Source organism: Micropterus dolomieu, linkage group LG08 (assembly GCF_021292245.1).
Source record: "Micropterus dolomieu isolate WLL.071019.BEF.003 ecotype Adirondacks linkage group LG08, ASM2129224v1, whole genome shotgun sequence".
NCBI lineage: Eukaryota > Metazoa > Chordata > Actinopteri > Centrarchiformes > Centrarchidae > Micropterus > Micropterus dolomieu.
Window position 1 is genome coordinate 18,646,562 of NC_060157.1, and position 21,443 is coordinate 18,668,004.

Below are 21,443 nucleotides of genomic sequence, written 5' to 3' on the forward strand. Positions count from 1 at the left end.
AAGCCATTTCTAAAAAGCCTTTGGTTTATTTCACTCTTAATATAAATGGAAATCATAAATATCTTAATATTTCTACTTTAACTTTTAAACCTACTCACAATAACTTATAAGGCTTAAAGTAAAGCAACAGAAAAGCAAATTATATGTCCCACATTTCAGTCCTCATATTAAAACAAAACAAAAAAGCAGTTAGAATAGATAAAATATTTATTTGGCATATAGCAGAAATTTACAGACAAATCATGTGTAACCAAGTTACAAATAATGAATATATACAATTTCCTTGCAGCTACAGTATTCACAGTTTTCTTATCAACCATGTGACTCCATTTCATTTTGTTAACAGGCATTTGATGAATAATGATGCATGTACTGACTAAAAATCACTGAGAAATTTGGCTTAAACTGGAAACCGTTGAATATCAACACAGACACTGATAAAGTCATTATGTGCATAACCAGATTCAGCTGTACACAAACACATCTGTGCATTTCAAGTAATCCACAGTTTCCACATTGCAGTGAAGGTCTGCAGTAACGGCAGGGTTCTGCTAAAACATGAACAAAAGCTTCTGAGTAGAGTGCCACCCTGTGGAAAGCAGCCCGGACCAATCATGGGGACCTCCAGAGAAGTGACTGGGTCAGTGATCTCAGTTCTCTAGAAATAGATGTGCTGAAAGCTACTGTCAGAGCACGTCACCCTACACCTCAGTTTTCATTAGTATCATCTCTCTCTTTTTAGGTCATCTGATGCCAGTCCTCTCAGTCCAGTGGATCTGCTGCTTTGAAGAGACCTGCTCCTCTCCCCCTGCGTACATTCTGCCTCCCTTTCTTTTGGGCAACTTGGGCAGAGGGAGAGGAGGCGGTGGAGGAGGGATCCTGCACAGTTTGCCGCATGAGGAGCTCCTTGAAGACCGAGTCCATCTGGCGACAAACCTCCTGCGAGATTCAATAAACAATGGCGATGAGAGAGAGAACAAAGACAAAGCTGTCTTTGTTCTCTGCATTCCCTTCTGCTCGACAGGTTCTGATAATGTTCAACGTACTATTATTATTAATATCATTTGTAATTTGGTTCCGCTTTCTTTTATAAACGGTTTGTAAGTTATAACCAATCACTTTCTAAATTTGAATAATTAATTTACTAAATGCTCTGTAATTCAGTTTCTTAATTAACTACTTTTGGGTGGCCAGGTTTTGAAAATTCTTTGTCTGGTGTTATCCTCCTCCAGTGTAAAACTTGATTTGTCTTTTTAGCTTTTTCATTCATCAGGGAAATCTCTCGAAAGGATGGTTCACCCCTTTACCCTGGAAAAGTGCCAAAGAACATCTGGACCAAAATCTTAGCAACATTTAAATTACAACATTTAAAACTGATGACTTACTAGAAAGTGATAGTCATTAATTGTGAAAGCCATTAGTTACAACTTACAAACCCTTAATAAAAAAAGGGTGCCTTGTCACATAGAGGAACTAGTAACTTAAAACAAAATGAGAAACAACACAGACCTTGTCTATGTTAACACCAAGATCCTCAGAAGATGAGTGATGCGATCTGTATGCAAAAAACATGATCAGAAAACACAGAGTAGTTATTCCTCATGAAAACAAATAGTCAGCTGCTGCAGTGGTACTTACATTCTGCACACATTGCTAGGAGAGGGGACCCGCCTTGGCTTGCACTGTGGCCCTACAGGAATCTGCAGCAAAAACTTTCCACCCGAAGAGATGCCTCCCCCTGCTGGTCCAGCTGTCAACCTGCGTTGGTCAATGGAACCGCTGCTATTGGCTCTAGGACGTTCTGCTTTTCTCTGTGTTGCCACTGCACAGGAACTGGTGCTGTTAAACGCTGAGGATCCGGTTTCAAACTCTGCAGCAAATCACATTGAGGCATTATTTTATCCTATTCAGAGACACAGTCACAGCCTTAGTGATAACCTAAGATAGGCTACACACATGAACTTACCATCTTTACCAAGGGTGTACTCTGCTTCTGCATCCCCTTCTTCAGGGATAGGCTCACTGTGAAGAAAACACCCGCCAGATCATCAAATCATTCCACCATACACTGTATCCATGTTATGTGTATGAACATCTTTTCTCTTACCAGTCATCCTGGTCCAGTGTCATGCATTTCTCATACACCGGTCCTTGTACTGTGCTCTGGCTGGGGAAGATGCTTTCGTGCTGGAGGATGATGTTCTTCACCAGGTCGTTGATCTGAGGCTGCAGGGTGACGACATCGTCATCCTGAGACCCCCTTACTAGGCTGGGGCCAAAACACACAGCCAGGTTGTAAGGCTGCATCATGTTCTCGTCACTGTACTGAGACACACTGGAGGCAGGGAGCAGAGAAACACAACATTATAAAATGACTGAGAAAGGGAGGCAAAAATGAAATGTTGAGGCACATAGAATACATTTCAGATTGTTTTGTATGGTCATCCCCCTCTCTTTAGTTTGGTTTGTTTCAGTTTTTTTGCACTTTACACATAATGTTCTGAGTATAAATCTTTTGTCCTTTGGCCATTTTATTTCTGTCCCCATCTCCATTATCTGCCAAGTCATTATTTAATGTGTCATCATTTTGCTGTATTCATTTACTCATTTGGCAGACGCTTTTATCCAAAGTGACATTTGTGATTCTAAATAAAATAAAAACAAAAAAAACACAGTTTTTCCCCAAATTTGTCTTTTGTAAAAACATCACGTTAAGTCACCTTCCTGTGTCTGTCTCAAAGGCAATATTAGAAGCTTCCCCTGAAAATGAGCTGAATATCAGCTAACTGGGTCCTTCCTCTTCCTTGAAAAAAACATTTTGGTTTCCTGTGAATGATTGTTTTATGCGATTCTTTTGTAGATATATATCCTGAAAGGGGGAAGGTAGCAATGACAGTCAAGACTCACTGATGAAGAAATGCAAAGAGGTATCTCATGACAACGATGACGGGCTCAGGGTAGGAAGAGATGACCATTTTGAGCTGAGCGGCTTTCTCCGCCTCGTTCTTTATTTCTGAGAAAAAGTGACAAAAGAAAGATAAATTGTCCACTCATTTGACATTTCAACAAATGACCACCCTCTTACCACACACACACGTACGGTTATGCTCCAGGAGTTGACTGGTGCTGTTGATGGGGAAGAGGGGATTCTCCAGACTTCTGAAGTACAGCTTCAGCACTCCAGCAACAGAGTCCAGGTCGTATCTCCGCTCAGCCAGTGGGTCCTCTCCTGCAGGGGAAGCCCACAGCACACTGCCCAACATTATTAATGCTACACACTCAGGGGAACTCCTCTGGAAGGATAAATATGGGTCATGCCAACACACATGCACACACAAACAAAAACATACAGGCCTACCTCGTTCAAACGCATCCCTCAGGTTGTTGACCTCCATCTGAGACCCCGGCACTCTAAAAATCCCTTCATGGTGGAGACCTGATGTACAGACAGATTATCATAATTCCTCAGTGGATAAGACTAGTGGAGACCTTTTAGATCCAAAGCAAAACTACATTTAAAGCCATTATGTGTAGAATGTTTAGGCCATTAAAGCATCTTCAAAATTATACTTCTAGCAGACGTTGTGACTGTAAATATTGGCGCAGTCTGTTTGTTGCTATCAGCCACATTCATGACAGTGTTGCCCCATCAGGTCAGTGGCAGGAGAGGAGGACACTGAAGTCTGCCACAGTGACTTTTTAATAATCATCACAGGGGGACTTAAAGTCTTACTGTCTTTTTGAAAAGAAATGTTAAAAATATCTTTTGCATTAGAGCAAATGTGCAGCTGCTGTTTTACTGTTCCTTCAGTTGAAGACTCACCATTGAGGTTGATAAAGCAAATGCAGCTTTGCACAACAATTGGAATCTGTTGCCCCGATGCCTGAGTGAAACAAATTTAGTGATCAGTTTCTGAACAGAAAGTCATACATAGAAATACATTACTGCTAACTGATGTACTGGAAACAGACTAAATATATCATAAGAGAGAAATGCTGAAAGAGGAAACAGTGAAATGGTATAATCATGATGGTAACTACCTGTATGAAGGACAGCATGTCTCCATTGAAAAGTTTGTGGTTGTGCATAAAATTGGCACTTGAGGGATTCTTCTTGATACGCATATACTTTCCATTGTATCTGCCGAGCCAGATTGAGTCATATTGTGAAGACACAGTCAACTCCATGTTGTTACAATCAGAGAATAAGTATTCAACAATTAAACCAAGAGCTTAATGACTCCAGAAGAGCATTTATATCCGTACCTAGGCTGATCTCCATTTGATGCTTCAGCTCGATGGAAGAAAAGCACAAGAAAAAGATATAGCTTAAATTTGAACCAGCCAGATAAATACATCAGAATAAATGAACATTTTATACATTACTTGCAGGTTTAAAAAAAAAAGAAAAAGAAATAAAAAATAAAAAAAAAGGAACATTTACTGGAAACCAACAATGCACCGACTGGTTAAATTACACAGTGGCTCAGCAGTTTGGCTGATGGTATTGTTCTGTGAATAATGCAGAAGTGATACCTTTTTCCATAGCCACTTTAAGTAGGTCATGTTTGGCTTGCAGTTTAGATACAAGGGAGCTCCCTACAAGGTATTCTTTCACTCTCTGTAAAACAATTCACATGTGATTTGAGGTCATTATCATGCTCTCACCACTGTGGTTTTTTTCATCCACACCGTTTACCAAAACATAAATAAAATCTGTGCATCTGTGCTGACATTAGAAACAAACTCACAGTAAAGTAGAGGTTTTCTATTTCCTGCACGTTGGACCTGCGGCGGGCCACACTGGGCTTGACTGCCAGGTTCTCAGTGCTGCCGTCCTGAGACAAACTGTTGCCGGGTTCCAGGTCATCATCACCGATACTCTCCAGCAGGGAAGACTGGGATGCTGACATGCTCTTACTAGCCTGTGTGACAGTGGCAGAGATGACAATGGAATAGTACGCTTTGGCAAAACTGCATTTCATTACGGTCATTTCACTGTCCGTAATTAAGATGACGAAACAGATTAAGTTGACGGCTGTGCGTGTGTGTGAGACAATGCCTCGACACTGGTACAAATGAATATTATGGTAACAAGTCTGAGGTGAACTGACAATGTAATTGCTATTATATTGCATTCAAGTGCCTGGTGAAAACACCAGAACAACAGAGCAAATAAGGGGGTAAATGTGATGATCAATCTTGACTTGTTGAGTAAAAATAAAATTTTTAATAAGTCACATTCTTGCTATTAACTGGCCTGAATGGACACTGGCCAAAGTTTAAGTCATTTTAATATTTTTGTTGTTTCCCTCCTCCTCACATGTTTTACAAGCTTGCCTTCACTAACTTGCTTGAGCTCCGTTTCCTGAGTTTGACACTTTCCCCATACTTCAGTATAATAATAATAATAATATGGTTAAGTAAGCAGGAAACAGCTTTTATTTACAGCCTTGAATGAACTGTGCCCCTGAGCTGTGGTGAGGTGATTGTTAGGTGTCATGTGTGTTGTACTGTACCTCCTCCATTTCCTGGGAGACAGCTTTCAGTCGGGTTTGTATCTGTTTGAATCTGGTGTCCAGATCACATCTTACTTCACACTCTGCACTGACCTCGGAGACCTGACAGACACGAGAGAGTCTATAGTTGAAGCTGAATAATCCACTGAATGAACACACACACACACACACACACACACACACCCCCACCCACCCACCTGGTCTCCATCGTGGGGCTGATAGGGGAAGTGAAGGGGCATACAGAAGGTGTTATAGTGATCCTTCAGGAGGGTATCTCTGTCCTGGCTCTGGTCCAGTCCAGACACGGTGCCTTGAAGCTGCTGCAGCCCTGTGCTCAGGTTCTGCTGGGTTTGCCACCGAGTGGACAGGTAGGCCTGCATCACCCGGCCCAAAGAGAGGTGGTACCCTACATCTGCACACTGAGGGAGACAATATCACCTGTATATAATTTGTGTACTCTTAGATCAAGGTGACTTCCTTAAACATTATGATAACTCTGACAAAATAGCTCTAATGTTTTGATGTTTTAAAAGATTAAAAACTGGTAGTAGGAAGGTATTAGTAGGCCAGAACTAAAATAAATAAAAAATTTTAAAAAACTGATGAATCTCATTCCCGATTGGTCCACGTGGTCTGAATGGCCCCAGAAGTTGCCTTGTGTAATACAAAGTGTTTGTATATGTTGAAAGGAAATGACAGCACACACAGTGTGAGCTGATGCACTCACATCTATGAGAGTAGAGATGTCTTGGAGGTAGTACTTCTCCATGGAGGCATTGGCTGCAGCCAAGTTTAGGAGGTAATCGTTTCGGGCTTTGCTGCACTTCAGGTAGATGTCTTGGACTTTACTTTGTCTCTATGGCACATGATCAATTATCAGTAAGAGGTGAAATAGACATATATAGACATGTATGTTCACAATACTACATAAAAGATGATTTACTTTTTCTATCAACCTCTCCAGTTTTTTAGCAGCACTCTGCTTCTGCTTTTCCTCCTGTTTCTCTGCCTCCTTCAGCTTCCCCTCTGCACTCACATAGTCTGAGTGGTACTGGTAGTATGTCCGCCATGCCTGCGCACAAAAAGATAAAGCAATGTTTTCCTTTTGTTTGTTTTTGGAAACGGAAAATGTTTTTTGGGTTGTTGGTTTCTCACTTACGGTCTGCAGCTCTGTGGTAACCTTGAGTAGTCCATCTTGTAGCTGAATACAGATGTCTTTACTCTGGAAACACAGCGCAGAGACAAAATACCACAAAGTGAAATGGCATAATACGGAAGGAACACAGTGAGCCACAACATTTTTTTTTATGTCAAGAGTTACAGAGAAATACAGGGGTGAAGATCAGAAAAGGAAAGTAGCAGCAATGCTATAGTCGGGTAAATTGCACTATACAGGTGCAGACTTGTCCCTAAGGCGTACTAAAAGACTATGCTTGTGTTTGGTGGATGCCAGTGCTCTGCAGTACCTTCTTGGCAAGGCGTTGTGTGTACTCCAGGCAGTGTGTGAGGGGCTGGATGAGGACGTTGTTGCAGCCCTCACTAAATCTATTGTGGTCCCTACTTTCTTCACGGGTCTGGGACAGCAGAGCTAACCAGACCTGGGCCACAGAGTGACTACTGGGCTCCTTCCTGAGTATATGGAAAGAAGGGAAGGAACAAAAAATGTGTAAGATACAGTCAGGTGTGCCTCACAACAGTGTCCTCAAATGAACTGCGAGTTAGTACATAATGTGCACTGTCAAAGGCAGGACCGGCTTTACCTCTTGATCCTGGAAGAGAACCTTTCAGCGAGTTTGTCAAGGGAGCGGGAGTACTCGCTTTCAATCTCACCCCGTCGTCGCAGGTAGTCTGTCAGGTCCTGCAACTGCTGGCTCTTCTGCTCAAGTTGCAGGTCCAACACCTTCAGCTGGTCTACAAGCTGGCAACGCACCTCTGAAGGGGAGAAAAAAAAATAACAGACAAGGCAAAGAGAAAGAAACACAAGAGATGTGACTTATTCTGAAAGTCTTGTGGTGGGTGAGTAACGGATTTCACATCCCCCCTCACAAAACACATGTTGATCACGGTCAAGATGGGGTATGATAAAGAGTGAACGGTTGTTAGAACCTGGTAGATGAAAGTAATAATTTTACCTTTGATTTGGGTGTCATAGTCCACCATAGCAATCTTCTCCTTCCGGAGTTTTACATAGGAAGTCATTGTTGCTCCAACTGGGTGGAATTCTGGATAAAACAAGTGAATGTTTTATTATCTCACCATGTAGTATGAAAAGGCCTACAGCCTGCTGCATCCAAGCATGCATCTCTGCAAACATTTACAGCGCTGAAAACACCCCCTCTGCATACCACACTAACTTCCTCTTGCCATAGAAAGAGTGAAAAGAGCATGTTCAGCTTACTGTAACACATCTCTTGAAACTGGTCACCCTGTGCTGAGCAGCAGGCAACTAGAAAACCAGTTGGCATGTGCTGCCTGCTGCACCGGCCACACTGCAGAATTGCATTAGGTGCAAATATATCTCTATCAACATCTTTGCTGCCCTAAAAATAGGGTGAAGCACAAGGCTTCCAACCCTGTGAGGATGTTTGCTCCAAAGACTACAGGTAGTATGTCAATGACACTCATGTTCACTGCATTTGTAGTAAATTCTTTATCAAGAATAAAACAGCAAATCCAGCTGCTTTTTGCTTCATATTTCCAGATATCTCATTAACATGATGACTGAGAATCTTTATAAAAAGTATATTCCAGTTTAGACTAAGAACTGTATCTGACTGCAACTAGGCTTCATATAGGAGAAACATCAAAATAAGCAGTTGTCACAATCTGAGAAACCCATATTTATTAAGTTGTGCGACAGAAACTAACACGGCTATAAATATCTCGGCCTGTTCTCAGCGGACTATAGATGCAGTGGTGCAGAAGAGTGTATGAATGGAGAATCTCAATGCATGACATTAATTTGAACACGTGGTAATCTGACGGGCCTGTGAGGAATCAAAAATAAACTATTTAGCCACAGGTTTTTTGCAAGATCTCACTTATCAGGCTGACATTTAGTGCTTATCAGAAAGGGGAAGAGTAGCATGTTTTCTTGCTGGATTATGACCATTTGTACACAACCGCCACACACACATTCTCTCTTTCCCCCCTTGACTTCCCCTTTCTACAAAAGTCAAACATCACTCATCAGCACTCTCTTTAGCATTTACCAACTGGCCTACTAAAAATGAGCCTGCTGCACTACAGCAGACCCAAACCCTGCTGTAGAGTGTTTTTCCAGCCTGTGTCACCCTTTTCCATTAGCCCTTTCATTCTTTCTCTATGTGATCAGCAGTGAATCACCCCCTCCTGTCGTCACAATATGCGGTAATATTTTATTAAAGCTAGTCTTAACCTTAATGCAATGGGGTTTTCAGTTGCTATTATGGTGATTCTGTGAGTCTCAATTTAGGTTTTCACAAGTACAGACACGTAGCGAGCTTATGAAACGTTAATGGCCTGAGGGCTACGTCTGTAGCCAACAATAACATAGCCTAACTGAAATAATCTAGGAGAGCAATCCTCTATAACAGCACTTACTTTGCAGTACAAGGATGTGTTTATTAGACCTAAACTGGCAAAATATTCTGTTTTGGGGAGATATGTCAGTAAATAAAAATCAATAAAAGTTTAATGCATCCCCCTCCCAAAAAAATAAAACAGTCCTACCTGATGATGAGCAGCCTTGACTAGTCTCTTCTCCAGACTGAGGCAACTAAAAAATGCCAGTTAATAGTGCAGTAAGCCCTCAACTGTTTCACCTCCCCCTCACATTGGACACGGATAGATGTGGGTGGAGTGGAACTCATCTGACTCTCTTTCTCTCTCACACACACACACTGCTCTTCTGCACTCTCTCTCACCCGTCATCTCACTGACACATTCAGTTTGAGGCGTCAGTGTGGGATTGTGCAAGTGAAATGAGTGAAAACCTTTTCGAGTCCCTCTTTCATGCTTGCCTCTTGAACTCCACACAAGGCTTTTAGTCTAATCAAACACCAGCTGTTTTCACTGATTAGTCCCTCTGCACTGGTTATTGACAGGCTACTAAGTGAAATCAGCTGCTATAGTGAAAAAAAATAAAATAAATAAACATTAAAAAACAACCCTGAATACTCTGGGGTATTCTTGGCACAAGTCTGTACTCCACAATCAGCTTCCATTCTGTATGACCACCAAGAAAATGATATTTGATTTCAGTGAAAGTCCCCAGTGACTTTCACTACATGTACCCCTGTAAAACCTTTGCTCCCATTAAATCATAACTCATATAACGGATGTCTGTAAATAACTTGTTTTGAACGGCAGCAGTGTTATGGTTTTCTCTCACCTCTAACTGGAAGTGTAAAATGGTACGAAGGTGTGAAACTGAGCTATTTTACAATTTGTCACAAACAGCTAAACGTTCTGAGAGACCAGTGTGCATAGTGTTTGTCGTTATCTGTCACATACTTCTCTGTCACTCCTGTTTCCTTCCTCTATCACAATAGAATGATGATGCTTTATCAGCACAAAAAAACAGTCTTAACTGACATTTTTTGGCTAGCCTGACAAAAGATGCCGTTTGATAGATGGTCAGATGTAAACAAGGAGGGTTTAAGGTCACACATTCATTGTAGTCTTTCCTCGACTCGACTTTTTGTTGAGTATAATGCTTTTCAATTATCTTAAATTCCCTAAATGTAGCATTATTATGTCATACGTTTTTATTTGTAAAAAAAATGCAACAACCCTAGTGAAAACTGGAACAGTCTGTTGTATTCAGCTGGTTCATTTGTGTCCAAGGGTCAGATTTATTGTAGGGTAACAGTGTGCAATGCTGACTGCCTCAGTGATTTTTTTATGCTGCCACTAGGGGTCACCAAAGTAGGAAATCCTACACAAACTGTAGGGTCTTTCCACCATCAATAGGAACCTTGATTATGGAACTGGTGTACCTCATATGATTGTGTCCAAGAGAAGTAACATCTGTGACTGTCTGTGTAGATGGTATTATTATACAGGCTTCACAATGAGTTTACAATTAAGCACTGCATTAACTAAATAAATATACACATTTAACTTACTACATAGTGGCCATGGAGAACTGTAATGTAGTCTACACTCAGAAATAGACTACTAAGCTGCTTTTGATCACCTAATGAAATAAGTGCAATACCAGAGGTATTATTTGAAAGATTTATTTGCAGTAATTCTGTTAAATATTAAGAGACCAGACTGAAACAACTTGAAAAGCAGGGGCTGCTTTCAATTCTGTAAATCTCACAGAACTTTGGGCCACGTTTGGTAATGACAACAGCAATCCAATGAAAACAAGGAGACCAGTTATTCATTTTAGGTTCATTTAGATCACCCCGATCCATGTCATTATCCAACACTTTTTGTTCATTGTTGCAGTGAAAAGCAAGATTTAAGATTTGAAATGAGGGAACGGCTTTCACGCACAGACAGTCACAGTTTGTAAAGCCAGAGATATTGTCAAATATTGATAAAAATAGGAAGGGAGGGATGAATTTAAAAATGTCTACGACTGCAGTGTCATTGTGAATCAGAAGAAGAATCTTTAACGTCTGTGCTTTCTGTTGCCTCGCTGACTTCACTCAGCTCTTTGCTCTCTCCTCCGCTGTCTCTCTCGCTCTCTCTCTCCTGGTCGCCAGACCCTGACGGGCTCTGGCCAGACGGGGCCTCCTGACCCGAAACTCGCACCCCGGGCTTCCTCAGCTGTGGGACCCACACACAGAAACACCACACATTCGCAATCAGAATCTGCTCATCAGAGTTCAGTGCGTTACACGTCCCCTGGGGTGACATGGAGCTTGTGAAAAATCATGTAAATCTAGCGCCAACAGCGTAGAGAATTAAGTCACCTCATCGGCCATGTGGGCCAGGTCTCTCTTCATGGCATAGGCATCCTCCCCATCTGCATAGTATTTAGGCTCTACCTCACTAATCCTGTGGAGGAACAACAATATAACACATCAGTTACATTCAGCTGCCATTGAGGACATATACATTGTATCTTTACAATGGGAATTTGTGGGTTTTAGCTACCTTGGAGGAGTTTTATCTGACATTTATTCAAATTTGACAAAGTTTTGACCAAATAAATAAATTTATTAACGATTCCCCACCAATGGATTTTTGAGGCCAATACTGGAAAATATCCGCTAACAATAACTGCCAACCCAACAAATTTGAGTCTCTGATGGTATTTAACTGCAACTGCAAGATGAACATGTAGCTCAAAGACAATATTTTCATGTCTTTCACCCAGATGGTCAGAGGATTTAGCATTCCACTATCTGACTTTTTCCCCCAGGTACAGTACCTCCAAATCAAGAACTTAAAAAACAAAACAATCACTATATTCCCTTCTTGAACTCTCAAACTTATGGAAGCGAGGAATGTATTCATAAAGGTCCTACTGAGCAGCACAGCTTTATCTCTCAGATTTACGATATTTTACTGTTAGTGCCTCAACCTCTTTGGACTGTCTCAAATCATGTACTGTATGATGTATAATACGTAAATGTTTCGATAAACTCTGTAAAAACATTTGAATAATACAATATCAGTCCAGCCCAAGTCTAGCTCTACTCATGACCTCAGCATTTGGGTTACAACCAAGCTAACTGTGTAAGAATACCCAAGAATCACATGCATTACAATAAAAACACTGAAGTAATGTTGCCAAAAAAATAAACTTACTGGAATTTGAGTGTGTTGGAGTACAGGTGCAGGGCTGCTCGGTTGCTGCAGTGGGGGGGAAAAGACTGGTAAGTCCCTTACAAACAGGAGTGCTGAGACACATAGGACCAAACAGGGAACAGTACAAACCAAGTTCACTGCGCGCAAACACACAGTGCATAGTACCTTTTGCGAACATGAAGTGAGACATATTTAGCATTGAAGTTTTCTATCATGGCCCGGCTGGCCTGGTCCATCAGCTTCTGGGCCAGGCCAAGACGTCTGTGGGAGCGCTTCACCGCCTGGAACACAGAGACAAGGGTTTTTATTGCCACAGAGAAGTCAGCCATGAATATCAGTAATAAAACACAAAATATAAATAATGGAGGAGATTGTATGACATGTCTAACGATCTGACTCACCAGGGATGTGATGTGTCCATGGGGTACATCATCTGGGTCCTCCTCCCTAATAAGGTCCCACAATAGGTTAGGTTTAGTTACGTCCAATTGATGTTAGGTAAAACAAAACGTAATCACAGATACTCACATCTTTGCCAGCACATATCCCACAATCTTGCCATTTTCGTCCTCAGCAATGTATGAGAGCTGAAAAAGATGAAAACAGGCGACGAGCATCAAACAAACGTTTGCACTGGAAGGATCCAGATGATCAGGAGCAGTGGAGTTAGCAGTACCAGGAGAAGTAGGAAACTGTGAATCACCTGAGGCCAGGACAATCCGTGATAGAAATAGTATTTCATCTGATAATTTTCAGGAAGGCACAGCAGGTTACAGTGCTGCATGTTCATAAGGTCCTCCGGCTGAAAGAAAGAAACCTGAGCGTCAGAAAGGTGCATTACACGATGCTAACCCTTTAATCGGAAATTTTTGGTCAGCTAACGAGTAACATTGTAACTAACGTTAGCTTAGCTACCAGTTAGTAGAAACAGCGTGGCTGTCGACAGGACTTCAGCGAACTTACCCTTGCGTTTCGTATGTTCATTTTGCTGGTTTGGCTTGTTATCCGGACTTTGGAGACAGAACTCAAATACACTACGCTGATCAATCAATTCATAATAATTACACTATAAGGTTTAAACAGGTTGTCTCGCTAGCTAGCTAAGTCGACTTGCTAGCAAGGAAGGGAGGGGAGGAAGGAGCGTGCCACAATAACGACAAGCATTTCCGGTCACTGTGTGCGCTGGGCCTTCACAGTAAAAGCCGGAGCCGTTGAATGAAGCACAAAAAACATTCCATAAATTATTTTATTCTGAAAAATGCCCTCACGTCGATAAGAACTCAGATGTTATGTTGTTGACTATTGTCGCAAACTTTACACAACTATAGGAAGCATCATGCTGGGCAGTTCTAACAAGGCTGGAATACCAGACCCAGAGGCCCCAAAAACCCCAGGTCCATTGTTCAGATCTAGTTATAAGCCCTTAATTGATTATTCAATTTAGGCTATGTTGTGCTCATGATCTGCATTCCTAAATAGAAGTTGTAAAAAGCTGCATTTAATGAAAATACCACAAACACATTTTAACAACAAACCTGCATGGGGCTATTGGCAGTGTTATTCTAGTATAAGAGCACTGGTTTCTGGGCATATAATGAAGTGCCATGTATAATCTGTTTTGTAGTCTGTACTTGATGGGAAGACAAAGGATACAATGCAGAGGATGGGATTTGGGTCAAAAAGTTCATTTTTCCCCAGACCCCTGCACAAGTCAATCTATCCATAAAGTACTGCAGCTCCAAAATAATGCTGAATTGATATACTGACTATACTGTTTGGTGTTATTTAGAAAATATTTTGGGGGGTAAATCAAAGTTAAGTCTGAAGTCTAGTCACAAGTCCTTGGGAGAAAGTTCATGACTCTGAATGCTGACAATTTTCCTTACTTTCCTTACTTTTTTACATAGGTGAGACCAAGCACCTTCAGGCCCTAATGTTGAATATTCAAAATATGTGGTCATGCAAATATAATTTAAATTTTTTACAATTCCCCTAAATGTCTTATATATAAAGTCGTTAAAAATATAAAAATATCGGCATATGGAAGGTTGGGCTTCAACACACATATGTTTAAATTATAACACAATGTACATTTTACACTTTTGTAACATTTCACAATCCCTGAAAAATGTTCGGGGGGTTTAAGAGGGCTCAGGGTGACAGGTTGGTGTTATAGAGCTTTGTTGCCATGTCCCTGTTTATTTCTGTTCTTGTGTTTTCACTCACTCTTTGAATGTTTATTCAGTTGTTTCTCATTTTGGAAAAAATAAAGCAAAAATATATGTTACACAAGTATCCACTTGAAATGCAAAAGTCTGAGAAATGGAAGTTAAAAAGAGCTTTGTCATTATTAGTTTGCAAATGACAATACTCTCTCTCTCTCTGTGTGACTCTCTCTCTCTCTCACACACACACACACATACACTCGCGCGCGCACACACCAAATAAGAATAAGGTATTTTCGTTTTCCACTTAAGAGTTATATTTGGTTTTCACAGGTGAGCTTGTTATTTTAATGTCTCGCTTTACCAATTACTTACCCCCCCTGCTGGTAGGCTATTAGTTAAACTATGCATTTTGTACTTTACTGTGACATGGTCTAATCCATTTTCAATCACCAAATTATTTGTGTTGCCATAGTAATTGCCTAAACTACAGGTAAACTACTGGCATCCAATCAGCAGTGCAACATGCAAATACAGCAGGTGACACCAGGGAGGGACTGTGGAGGAAACGGATATTTTTAGAATAAAATCCTGGGTGAGGCGATGTCTTCAACATTTCACATGAATAATGGCCTAAACGTGTCTCCAGGAAAGATCTTCAGGTTCATTCACAGGAAGATGAAAACGTTAACATGGGAGATAAGGACTGTGGTTGTTTGTTGAATGATGGCGAGATGGCTGCCATTTCTCAGAGGTGAATTAGGGGTGTAAAATGTGGTCATAAAAGTTTTTTTTTGAAACGGGAAAGAGCGACACTGTGACTGGAGCGCTTTTCCAGATGGAGACAGACCTGAAGCTGGAGTCAAGTTTGTGGGTCGGGAAAAAAAGATACCGGGCAGTCCTGACAGGCTGGCATTTCAACTGGACCGAGGTAGATAAGAAGAATCGCGACAAGAAAACAGGTTGGTGACTCTTTACTGTGTGAAAATAAGCCGATCTCCGATAGAGAAATGGTTTTAGATCAGCACAATACATAATAGATGTAATAATGCATGCACTAAGGAATAAGAAAATACTTTCTCAGTCATGTTGATGCTGAATAACACATTTGTTTAAAACCACAACAAGTTTCTTATCTGACATGATATTGCAGACAGGGCTACTGACAAACAAGACAGTAGCCTATTTATTCGTTAGAAGTAGCCTAGAAACACCATGAACAAAACAATAATTACATATAATTACTGAGAGGGAGGTTTTTAATTTGCTATTTTAGTGTCACTCTATAGCTGTTTGCAGAAAGCATGTAGAACAAGTTAAACAGCACTAACATGAATCGCAACCTGCTGAGACAGTTGACTGAAAACACTGGCTCTAGAGAACTCACTGGTGATAGGTCAGGGGCTATTATATATATATTATAACACCAAACTGCCTCTGTCTCTCTGGCCACCCACCCCCGAACAAACAACATAATGAACATAAATTTGAACACAATATACAGTATGTTGTCTTTGACATTTGCACCAAAAAGATATTGACCCAAAAGAAGACGCAATGATGTTTTACACAAGCTGTATAAATCACTCTTATAGTCAGTGACTGTAAAGCCTAAGCTCCAAAACTGTCATTAATAGACCTTTTGACTTATCATTAACAGATGTTGGCTACTAGTGAGCCAGCATGCATAATAGGCCTCTTACACAGCAGACATTTTGACTTGTCATAGTAGGAAAAGCACATTGTTACTAATGTCATCAACGTTGTGTCCCACTAACCCATGACAAAGGGACAGTGGGCCAGTATTCACAGTACCAGGACCTGTAAAACTCAAGCAGCTAAATATAATTCAGTCATCATCAGTTATTAACACCTGTGCTTTATTTAGCATGACATGTCAAAAAGACCTGGCGTTGATGGGTTGCAACCATTATTAATTCCATTAGGTACACCTGTGCACCAAATGCTACGAGAATGAAATGAAATAAAATATCTGCTGTGAGGAAGGTCAACGGGCTTTCTAGTGGTTCAAATATTATATTCATTGCATGCACAGAAGCTTGTCCACTGAAGTTTGCGCTGTGCGTGTTTGTCTGTGTAATTAAAGTTTCAGTACCTGTGGCAGAGGTGGTTGGAGTGGAGGAGGGCCGGGTGGAGATCCTGCCCCAGAAGTCAGTTGAAGACACAGATAAAGATTTCACAGGTGGGTTCTCTTGGGCCTTAAGTAAATAATACAAACACAGAAGCATTGCACATCCATTGTAACTGAACAATATTAGAATTTACATAGAAGTGCACGGCACATAATTCTTTACAGTGTAGCGAGTATATCTGCCTTTAAACCTCCACATTGCAACAGTCCATATTGTGGTTTTACAGCATGTTTTTTTTTTTTTATCTATCTATCCACTACCAGTTTTCTATGTAAAGCGCACCAGCAGTGGGGGCTCTTACGGGTTACTATGGAGACTGGGCCGGACCCAGTTCAGCTGCCCCAGTCGGGTCCTCAGAGACCAGTGGACGAAACACCTAAGAACTGCTCTCAAAACTCACAGTAAGGAACTAGACATGGCGTTAATCTGATATTATAGCTATTAAGCATTTATTATTTTCAGATCCTTCAGGCTCTCAACAACCTGTAATATTCTGAAACTATCTTTCAGGTCCGTTGCGTCCGCACAGGCTGCTGGTGTTTATCAACCCATTTGGAGGGAAGAAGAAAGGAAGAAAGATCTACCATTCTCTGGTTGCCCCTCTGTTTGAGCTGGCTGGTATCAGCTCTCATGTGATAGGTGAGAAACAATAAAACTGAGTAATACTGCCTTTATCCGTTTTGAGAAAAGCTTAATTCGATGCTGATGCAGAGGCTCCTTTAGGTGAAGAATTTTGTCTCATAGATGGCCTCAGACCAACCTACTTAATTTAAGACATAATGAATGAAAGTGATTTGCAGATGATATGTAATGATAACATTTATTGTTTAGTGACTGCATGTGCAAACCAGGCCAGAGACCACCTCCTGAAGAAAGACCTGACAGGCTTTGACGGGTAAGAGCTATCAACACTGCATTGTTTGCACTGTGGTGTGACAGCATTGTAACAGCTAAGCAAAGGGAGGTGCTCCCCTAACAGAAACCCTTGTGTTTGTTTATAACAGTGTGGTCTGTGTGGGCGGGGATGGCATGTTCAGCGAAATACTTCACGGTTTGATTGGGCGGACACAACAAGAGGCAGGCCTTTGTGAGAACGATCCCGCTGTCACGTTACAGCCTTGTCCCCTTCATATTGGCATCATCCCTGCAGGTAATTACACTGTTATTAAGTATGCATAAACGGATGGAGTTTCATAGCACCGGCACATACATCACGTTGCCTTGCCTTGTCTTGTAGGTTCTACAGACTGTGTGTGTTACGCCACAGTAGGAGTGATTGACCCTGTTACTTCAGCTTTGCACATAATCGTTGGTGAGGAAGGATTTTCACTCTTTCAAATCACCATCTTAAAATACCTGAAGAATTTCGTCAACTCTGAGCTCCATAGTTTAGCCTGTATGGCCCTTCTTATTTCCCACAATACATTGCAGGAGATTCTCAGCCTTTGGACGTGTGTTCAGTCCATCAAGCTTCTGCTCTGGTACGCTACTCTGTGTCTCTGTTGGGCTATGGCTTCTATGGGGACGTACTGGCTGAGAGTGAAAAACACCGCTGGATGGGACCTCTCCGATATGACTATTCAGGTGTGGACTAATGAGTCATTTAGAGAAGACAAATGACGGGTGCCGAATTAGATGGTGTGAGATAATCTGTGTTTATATTTATCTTAAAGTGAGAAACTGGTACTCATAACGTAACATAACAGGATGAAAAAATATCATGTTATCCATTTGCTCTTTTAAAAACATTTTATGTACAAAACCACACTTACATGCATAATGCTCTTTATAAAAACGTTGTGCATGTATGTAGTGTTGTGTGTTTTCTGATAACCTAATTGCTTTCCTTTTCTCCAGGCACAATGGTGTACCTGAGCAACAGAAGCTATGCAGGCATAGTTCAGTATCTACCAGCAGACCCAGTGCTCTCCAACCCTAGAGACAGAACGCGTTGCCTCTCAGGGTAAAACACCACTACTGACAAGAAATTACATAAAGAAGAGTGCAATTAATAATAAACACAAAACTGAAATTTCAAGAAAAAGAAAGATGATCACAGTGTGCACGCCAGATCATGGTCCCATAAAAATTCTCTACTTCTCTATTTTTATAATGTTATTTGTCACGTACCTAGTATTTTCTATTTGCATGTACTTTTTTCTGTACTTTACTGTGACACATGGATGATTGCATCATTTAGGATCACTGTTTATTACTTCAGTTTCCAGCATTGTCTGATTGTGACTCAGCTATGCGAGGTGAAACAAAACTCACATAAACAACACCGCAATAATGATGTTTTATGTAGCGTCTCTCCATGAGCCCCAGTTGTTTAAGGCCAATTGGACTCATCCTGGATAACAAGACTAATGACAATAAAACATGGGTACAAGTTCGCAGTGTTGGAAGAAGCCCACAGTAACGTCTGAACTTTTTTAAGTGATGAAAGCCAGTTACATTTTCTGGTGACTAGTCTTACGCCCTACTTTTCTGTGAGTCCGCCTCCTGATCTAAGCTAAGGACCCATTTAATGAGACAGAGAGAAAGTGTCCCCGGGAGTAGCATCATTATTATTCAAGCACTAGTGAAATGGTTCAAATTCACTGTTTGAGATCACTGTAACCGCTACCACCTGCAGCAGAGACTCAGGTGTTGGGTGCACCTTTAAGGAGGTAAGGAACCACGGCAAGAGGAACTTGATCTAGATGAAAGTTGAGCCTTGGTCTCCTGTTAGAGCGTACAATGCCTGGGACGTTGTCTGAGGCAGCTGCCTCTGGCTGTCAGCAAATCGTTTATTATGCTCGTATGAATGGGTGTCAAGATCGAGGAGGTTGTTATTCCACAGACTTCCAACCAGAGTTTAATTATTTTGTGATGCTTGTGTGTGTGTGTGTGTGTGTGTGTGTGTGTGTGTGTGTGTGTGTGTTAAGGTGCAGTGTGTGCTCCAGAAGCACAGAAAGACTTTTCCCCAGCTCTTCAGATTCAGGCTCCCTGTACAGTTCCCACTTCAGCCAGTTCAGTAGTGACTCAGAAGGTAATATAGTGACTCAGAAGGTAATAACATAGACTCACATGAAAGTCCTCTGTTTGTTTTTTTTGTGTATTTTAGCCCATTTAACACAAATTATGAATACTTAAAGCAGCCTTTTGGGCTTAAAACTAAGCTAAGTCCTATTCCAACCCTTCGTCAGGTTGAGCAATGTGAATCTCTGTCTCTCCAGGTGAGTGGGTGACTGTGGAGGGCAGGTTCAGGTGTGTGTCTCTCACTTGTATGTCCAGCTCGTGTCCCAAGAGTCCTCTGGGCCTCTCTCCCTCTGCCCACCTGGCAGACGGAACAGGGGACCTCATCCTGGTATGGGACACAAACCCTCTTGGATTCCTCAAATTCCTCTACAGGCACACGAGCACACAGGACCAGGTATGTGCACTTTCACATTAAAACAAAGCCAGACTAACAAGTTTAACCACAGCTTGACCCAGTTTCTCTACCACACCTTTCTTAGTTTGACCTGCCATTTGTGGAGGTCCACCGTGTGAAGGCCGTCCGTTTCTCTATCCCCTCTGGCAAAGAGGAGGAAGGATATGAAGAGATTGGAGGGACGAGTGTTGGCCTAGATGACGAAGACTGTGTCGAGACTGTAAGCAGGAGTGGATCTCAACAGCACCTGGCACAGAGAGGCACAAGGCGAGAGATAACAAACGAGCAGAAAACCACCTCCTTCCTGTGTGGTCTGTGCTGCAGCAAAGCTCCTGCAGTGTCGGTGTGGAACTGTGACGGAGAGATTCTGACTTTAACCGAGGTCCTCTGCAGGTGAGAGAGTACAACCATCTATGTTGTGCTGTGTGTATTCTCAGACGGCACTGTATTATTCTCCCACTATTATCATATGTCAGGTTAAGATTTAATTGTAACACAGCTCCTTCACATAAAACAAACTAGTGCACAGGTGGCAATGGGTGAGTATTTCTCAGTGGCACAGTTTTTAACAGTGTTGGCTTCTTCTCATAGGATTCATGGCCAGTTGGTGCGTCTGTATGCCAGGGGCATCGAGGATGGTGCAGTCGTGCACAACAGTGATGAGGCAAATGAGAGAGAGAGGACATCCTACACAAATAGTCGTCCCTAAATTGTGGATGACTAGAGAAAAGTGATGATCGGAATGTTTGTAAGACAAGGCAAATTTGCACATTTATGGAAAGAAAAGCTAGCCGGCCTTGCTGTCTGTCAGGGCCAAAAAGACCAATATTTCAGGCACTTTGACAAGTTTTCTCATTGCAATAATGAAAATAAAACTATTTAATACTAAAGGAGTATGTGTTTGTTGAATACTGCTCCTAAAAACAATATGAAAAACTTGTTCAATTATACACTTACCGTTAATGCATTCTTTTCTGCACAAACAACTTGTATACAGGGTTTGTATGTAGTTTTTGGTCTGCACATTTTTATTTAATTTCACTTGAGCTCCCAGGGAATGAAATAATGGGGAATGTCAACAGAAGTGAAAAGAAAAAAGAATTGCATCTTAATGCAATAAAAATACACTCTTTACAAACAATCTGTGAACATTCTTCAAAAAACAAGGAGCTACCATCATTCAAAAGAGTAATTTATTGACCTTCGACAGTTTTCTTTGTTTTGCAGATATTTACCTGGTGTATAAGTGAATTCATGACATTGTACCACTAGCACTTAAAAAATGTGTCATTCTGCAGGGACAATGCTAGGTAGACCAGCGGACCGGTCAGAGGTAACTGCTCGGCTAAATTTATGAAAACAGGTTTTGCACAATCAGCATTTTCAGACAGAGCAGATAAATGGAACTCAATCACCCCCCCCCCCCCCCCCCCCCCCC

The 21,443-nt window shown here is 41.4% G+C and overlaps 3 protein-coding genes across 7 annotated transcripts; 1 reads left to right on the forward strand and 2 right to left on the reverse strand.

The window, feature by feature from the left end:
• Positions 1-189: 189 nt before the first annotated feature.
• On the reverse strand, positions 190-9,510 carry arhgap4b (Rho GTPase activating protein 4b). 3 transcript variants are annotated; one of them, XM_046056179.1, is made up of 22 exons: positions 9,231-9,510; positions 7,652-7,741; positions 7,280-7,451; positions 6,986-7,148; positions 6,679-6,741; positions 6,463-6,591; positions 6,247-6,375; positions 5,717-5,938; positions 5,520-5,621; positions 4,752-4,925; positions 4,537-4,621; positions 4,267-4,288; positions 4,042-4,141; positions 3,824-3,884; positions 3,359-3,436; positions 3,101-3,229; positions 2,908-3,013; positions 2,108-2,335; positions 1,967-2,022; positions 1,639-1,870; positions 1,510-1,555; positions 190-939 (listed from the first exon to the last, which is right to left on the reverse strand). In XM_046056179.1, the coding sequence occupies exons 2-22, from the start codon at positions 7,716-7,718 to the stop codon at positions 763-765; spliced, it is 2,541 nt and encodes an 846-aa protein (XP_045912135.1). In that variant the 5' UTR covers positions 7,719-7,741; positions 9,231-9,510; the 3' UTR covers positions 190-762. The 3 variants fall into 3 exon arrangements, with proteins under 3 accessions (XP_045912135.1, XP_045912137.1, XP_045912134.1); XM_046056181.1 differs by having other exon boundaries at positions 1,672-1,870; positions 4,267-4,294; XM_046056178.1 differs by having other exon boundaries at positions 4,267-4,294; positions 9,231-9,509.
• Positions 9,511-10,725: 1,215 nt separating this feature from the next.
• naa10 (N-alpha-acetyltransferase 10, NatA catalytic subuni) lies at positions 10,726-13,419 on the reverse strand. 2 transcript variants are annotated; one of them, XM_046056183.1, is made up of 8 exons: positions 13,233-13,419; positions 12,973-13,071; positions 12,798-12,856; positions 12,671-12,716; positions 12,435-12,550; positions 12,270-12,314; positions 11,429-11,513; positions 10,726-11,282 (listed from the first exon to the last, which is right to left on the reverse strand). In XM_046056183.1, the coding sequence occupies exons 1-8, from the start codon at positions 13,251-13,253 to the stop codon at positions 11,100-11,102; spliced, it is 654 nt and encodes a 217-aa protein (XP_045912139.1). In that variant the 5' UTR covers positions 13,254-13,419; the 3' UTR covers positions 10,726-11,099. The 2 variants fall into 2 exon arrangements, with proteins under 2 accessions (XP_045912139.1, XP_045912138.1); XM_046056182.1 differs by having other exon boundaries at positions 10,726-11,291; positions 13,233-13,418.
• Positions 13,420-14,994: 1,575 nt separating this feature from the next.
• Positions 14,995-21,405, forward strand: zgc:158263 (ceramide kinase family protein). Of its 2 annotated transcripts, XM_046057048.1 has the most exons (13): positions 14,995-15,396; positions 16,542-16,637; positions 16,851-16,988; positions 17,098-17,226; positions 17,419-17,482; positions 17,592-17,737; positions 17,825-17,899; positions 18,019-18,171; positions 18,445-18,550; positions 19,518-19,621; positions 19,809-20,005; positions 20,091-20,398; positions 20,597-21,405. In XM_046057048.1, exons 1-13 carry the CDS (start codon positions 15,273-15,275, stop codon positions 20,712-20,714), a joined length of 1,758 nt encoding a protein of 585 aa, XP_045913004.1. In that variant the 5' UTR covers positions 14,995-15,272; the 3' UTR covers positions 20,715-21,405. The 2 variants fall into 2 exon arrangements, with proteins under 2 accessions (XP_045913004.1, XP_045913005.1); XM_046057049.1 differs by lacking the exon at positions 16,542-16,637.
• The last annotated feature ends 38 nt before the right edge of the window (positions 21,406-21,443 follow it).

Excerpts from the sequence above, each read along its gene's own strand:
- naa10 (XM_046056182.1), bottom strand. The coding sequence starts at position 13,253 with ATGAACATACGAAACGCAAGG. Across the intron at positions 13,072-13,232 it reads TGAACATACGAAACGCAAGG|CCGGAGGACCTTATGAACAT; the intron begins GTAAGTTCGCTG and ends TCTTTCTTTCAG. Across the intron at positions 12,717-12,797 it reads GGATATGTGCTGGCAAAGAT|GGAGGAGGACCCAGATGATG; the intron begins GTGAGTATCTGT and ends GGACCTTATTAG.
- zgc:158263 (XM_046057048.1), top strand. The coding sequence starts at position 15,273 with ATGGAGACAGACCTGAAGCTGGAGTCAAGTTTGTGGGTCGGGAAAAAA. Across the intron at positions 16,989-17,097 it reads AACTGCTCTCAAAACTCACA|GTCCGTTGCGTCCGCACAGG; the intron begins GTAAGGAACTAG and ends ACTATCTTTCAG. Across the intron at positions 17,483-17,591 it reads GACCTGACAGGCTTTGACGG|TGTGGTCTGTGTGGGCGGGG; the intron begins GTAAGAGCTATC and ends TGTTTATAACAG.
- arhgap4b (XM_046056178.1), bottom strand. The coding sequence starts at position 7,718 with ATGACTTCCTATGTAAAACTCCGGAAGGAGAAGATTGCTATGGTGGAC. Across the intron at positions 6,592-6,678 it reads TTACCACAGAGCTGCAGACC|GCATGGCGGACATACTACCA; the intron begins GTAAGTGAGAAA and ends TTTTGTGCGCAG. Across the intron at positions 3,885-4,041 it reads ACATGCTGTCCTTCATACAG|GCATCGGGGCAACAGATTCC; the intron begins GTAGTTACCATC and ends TGTTTCACTCAG.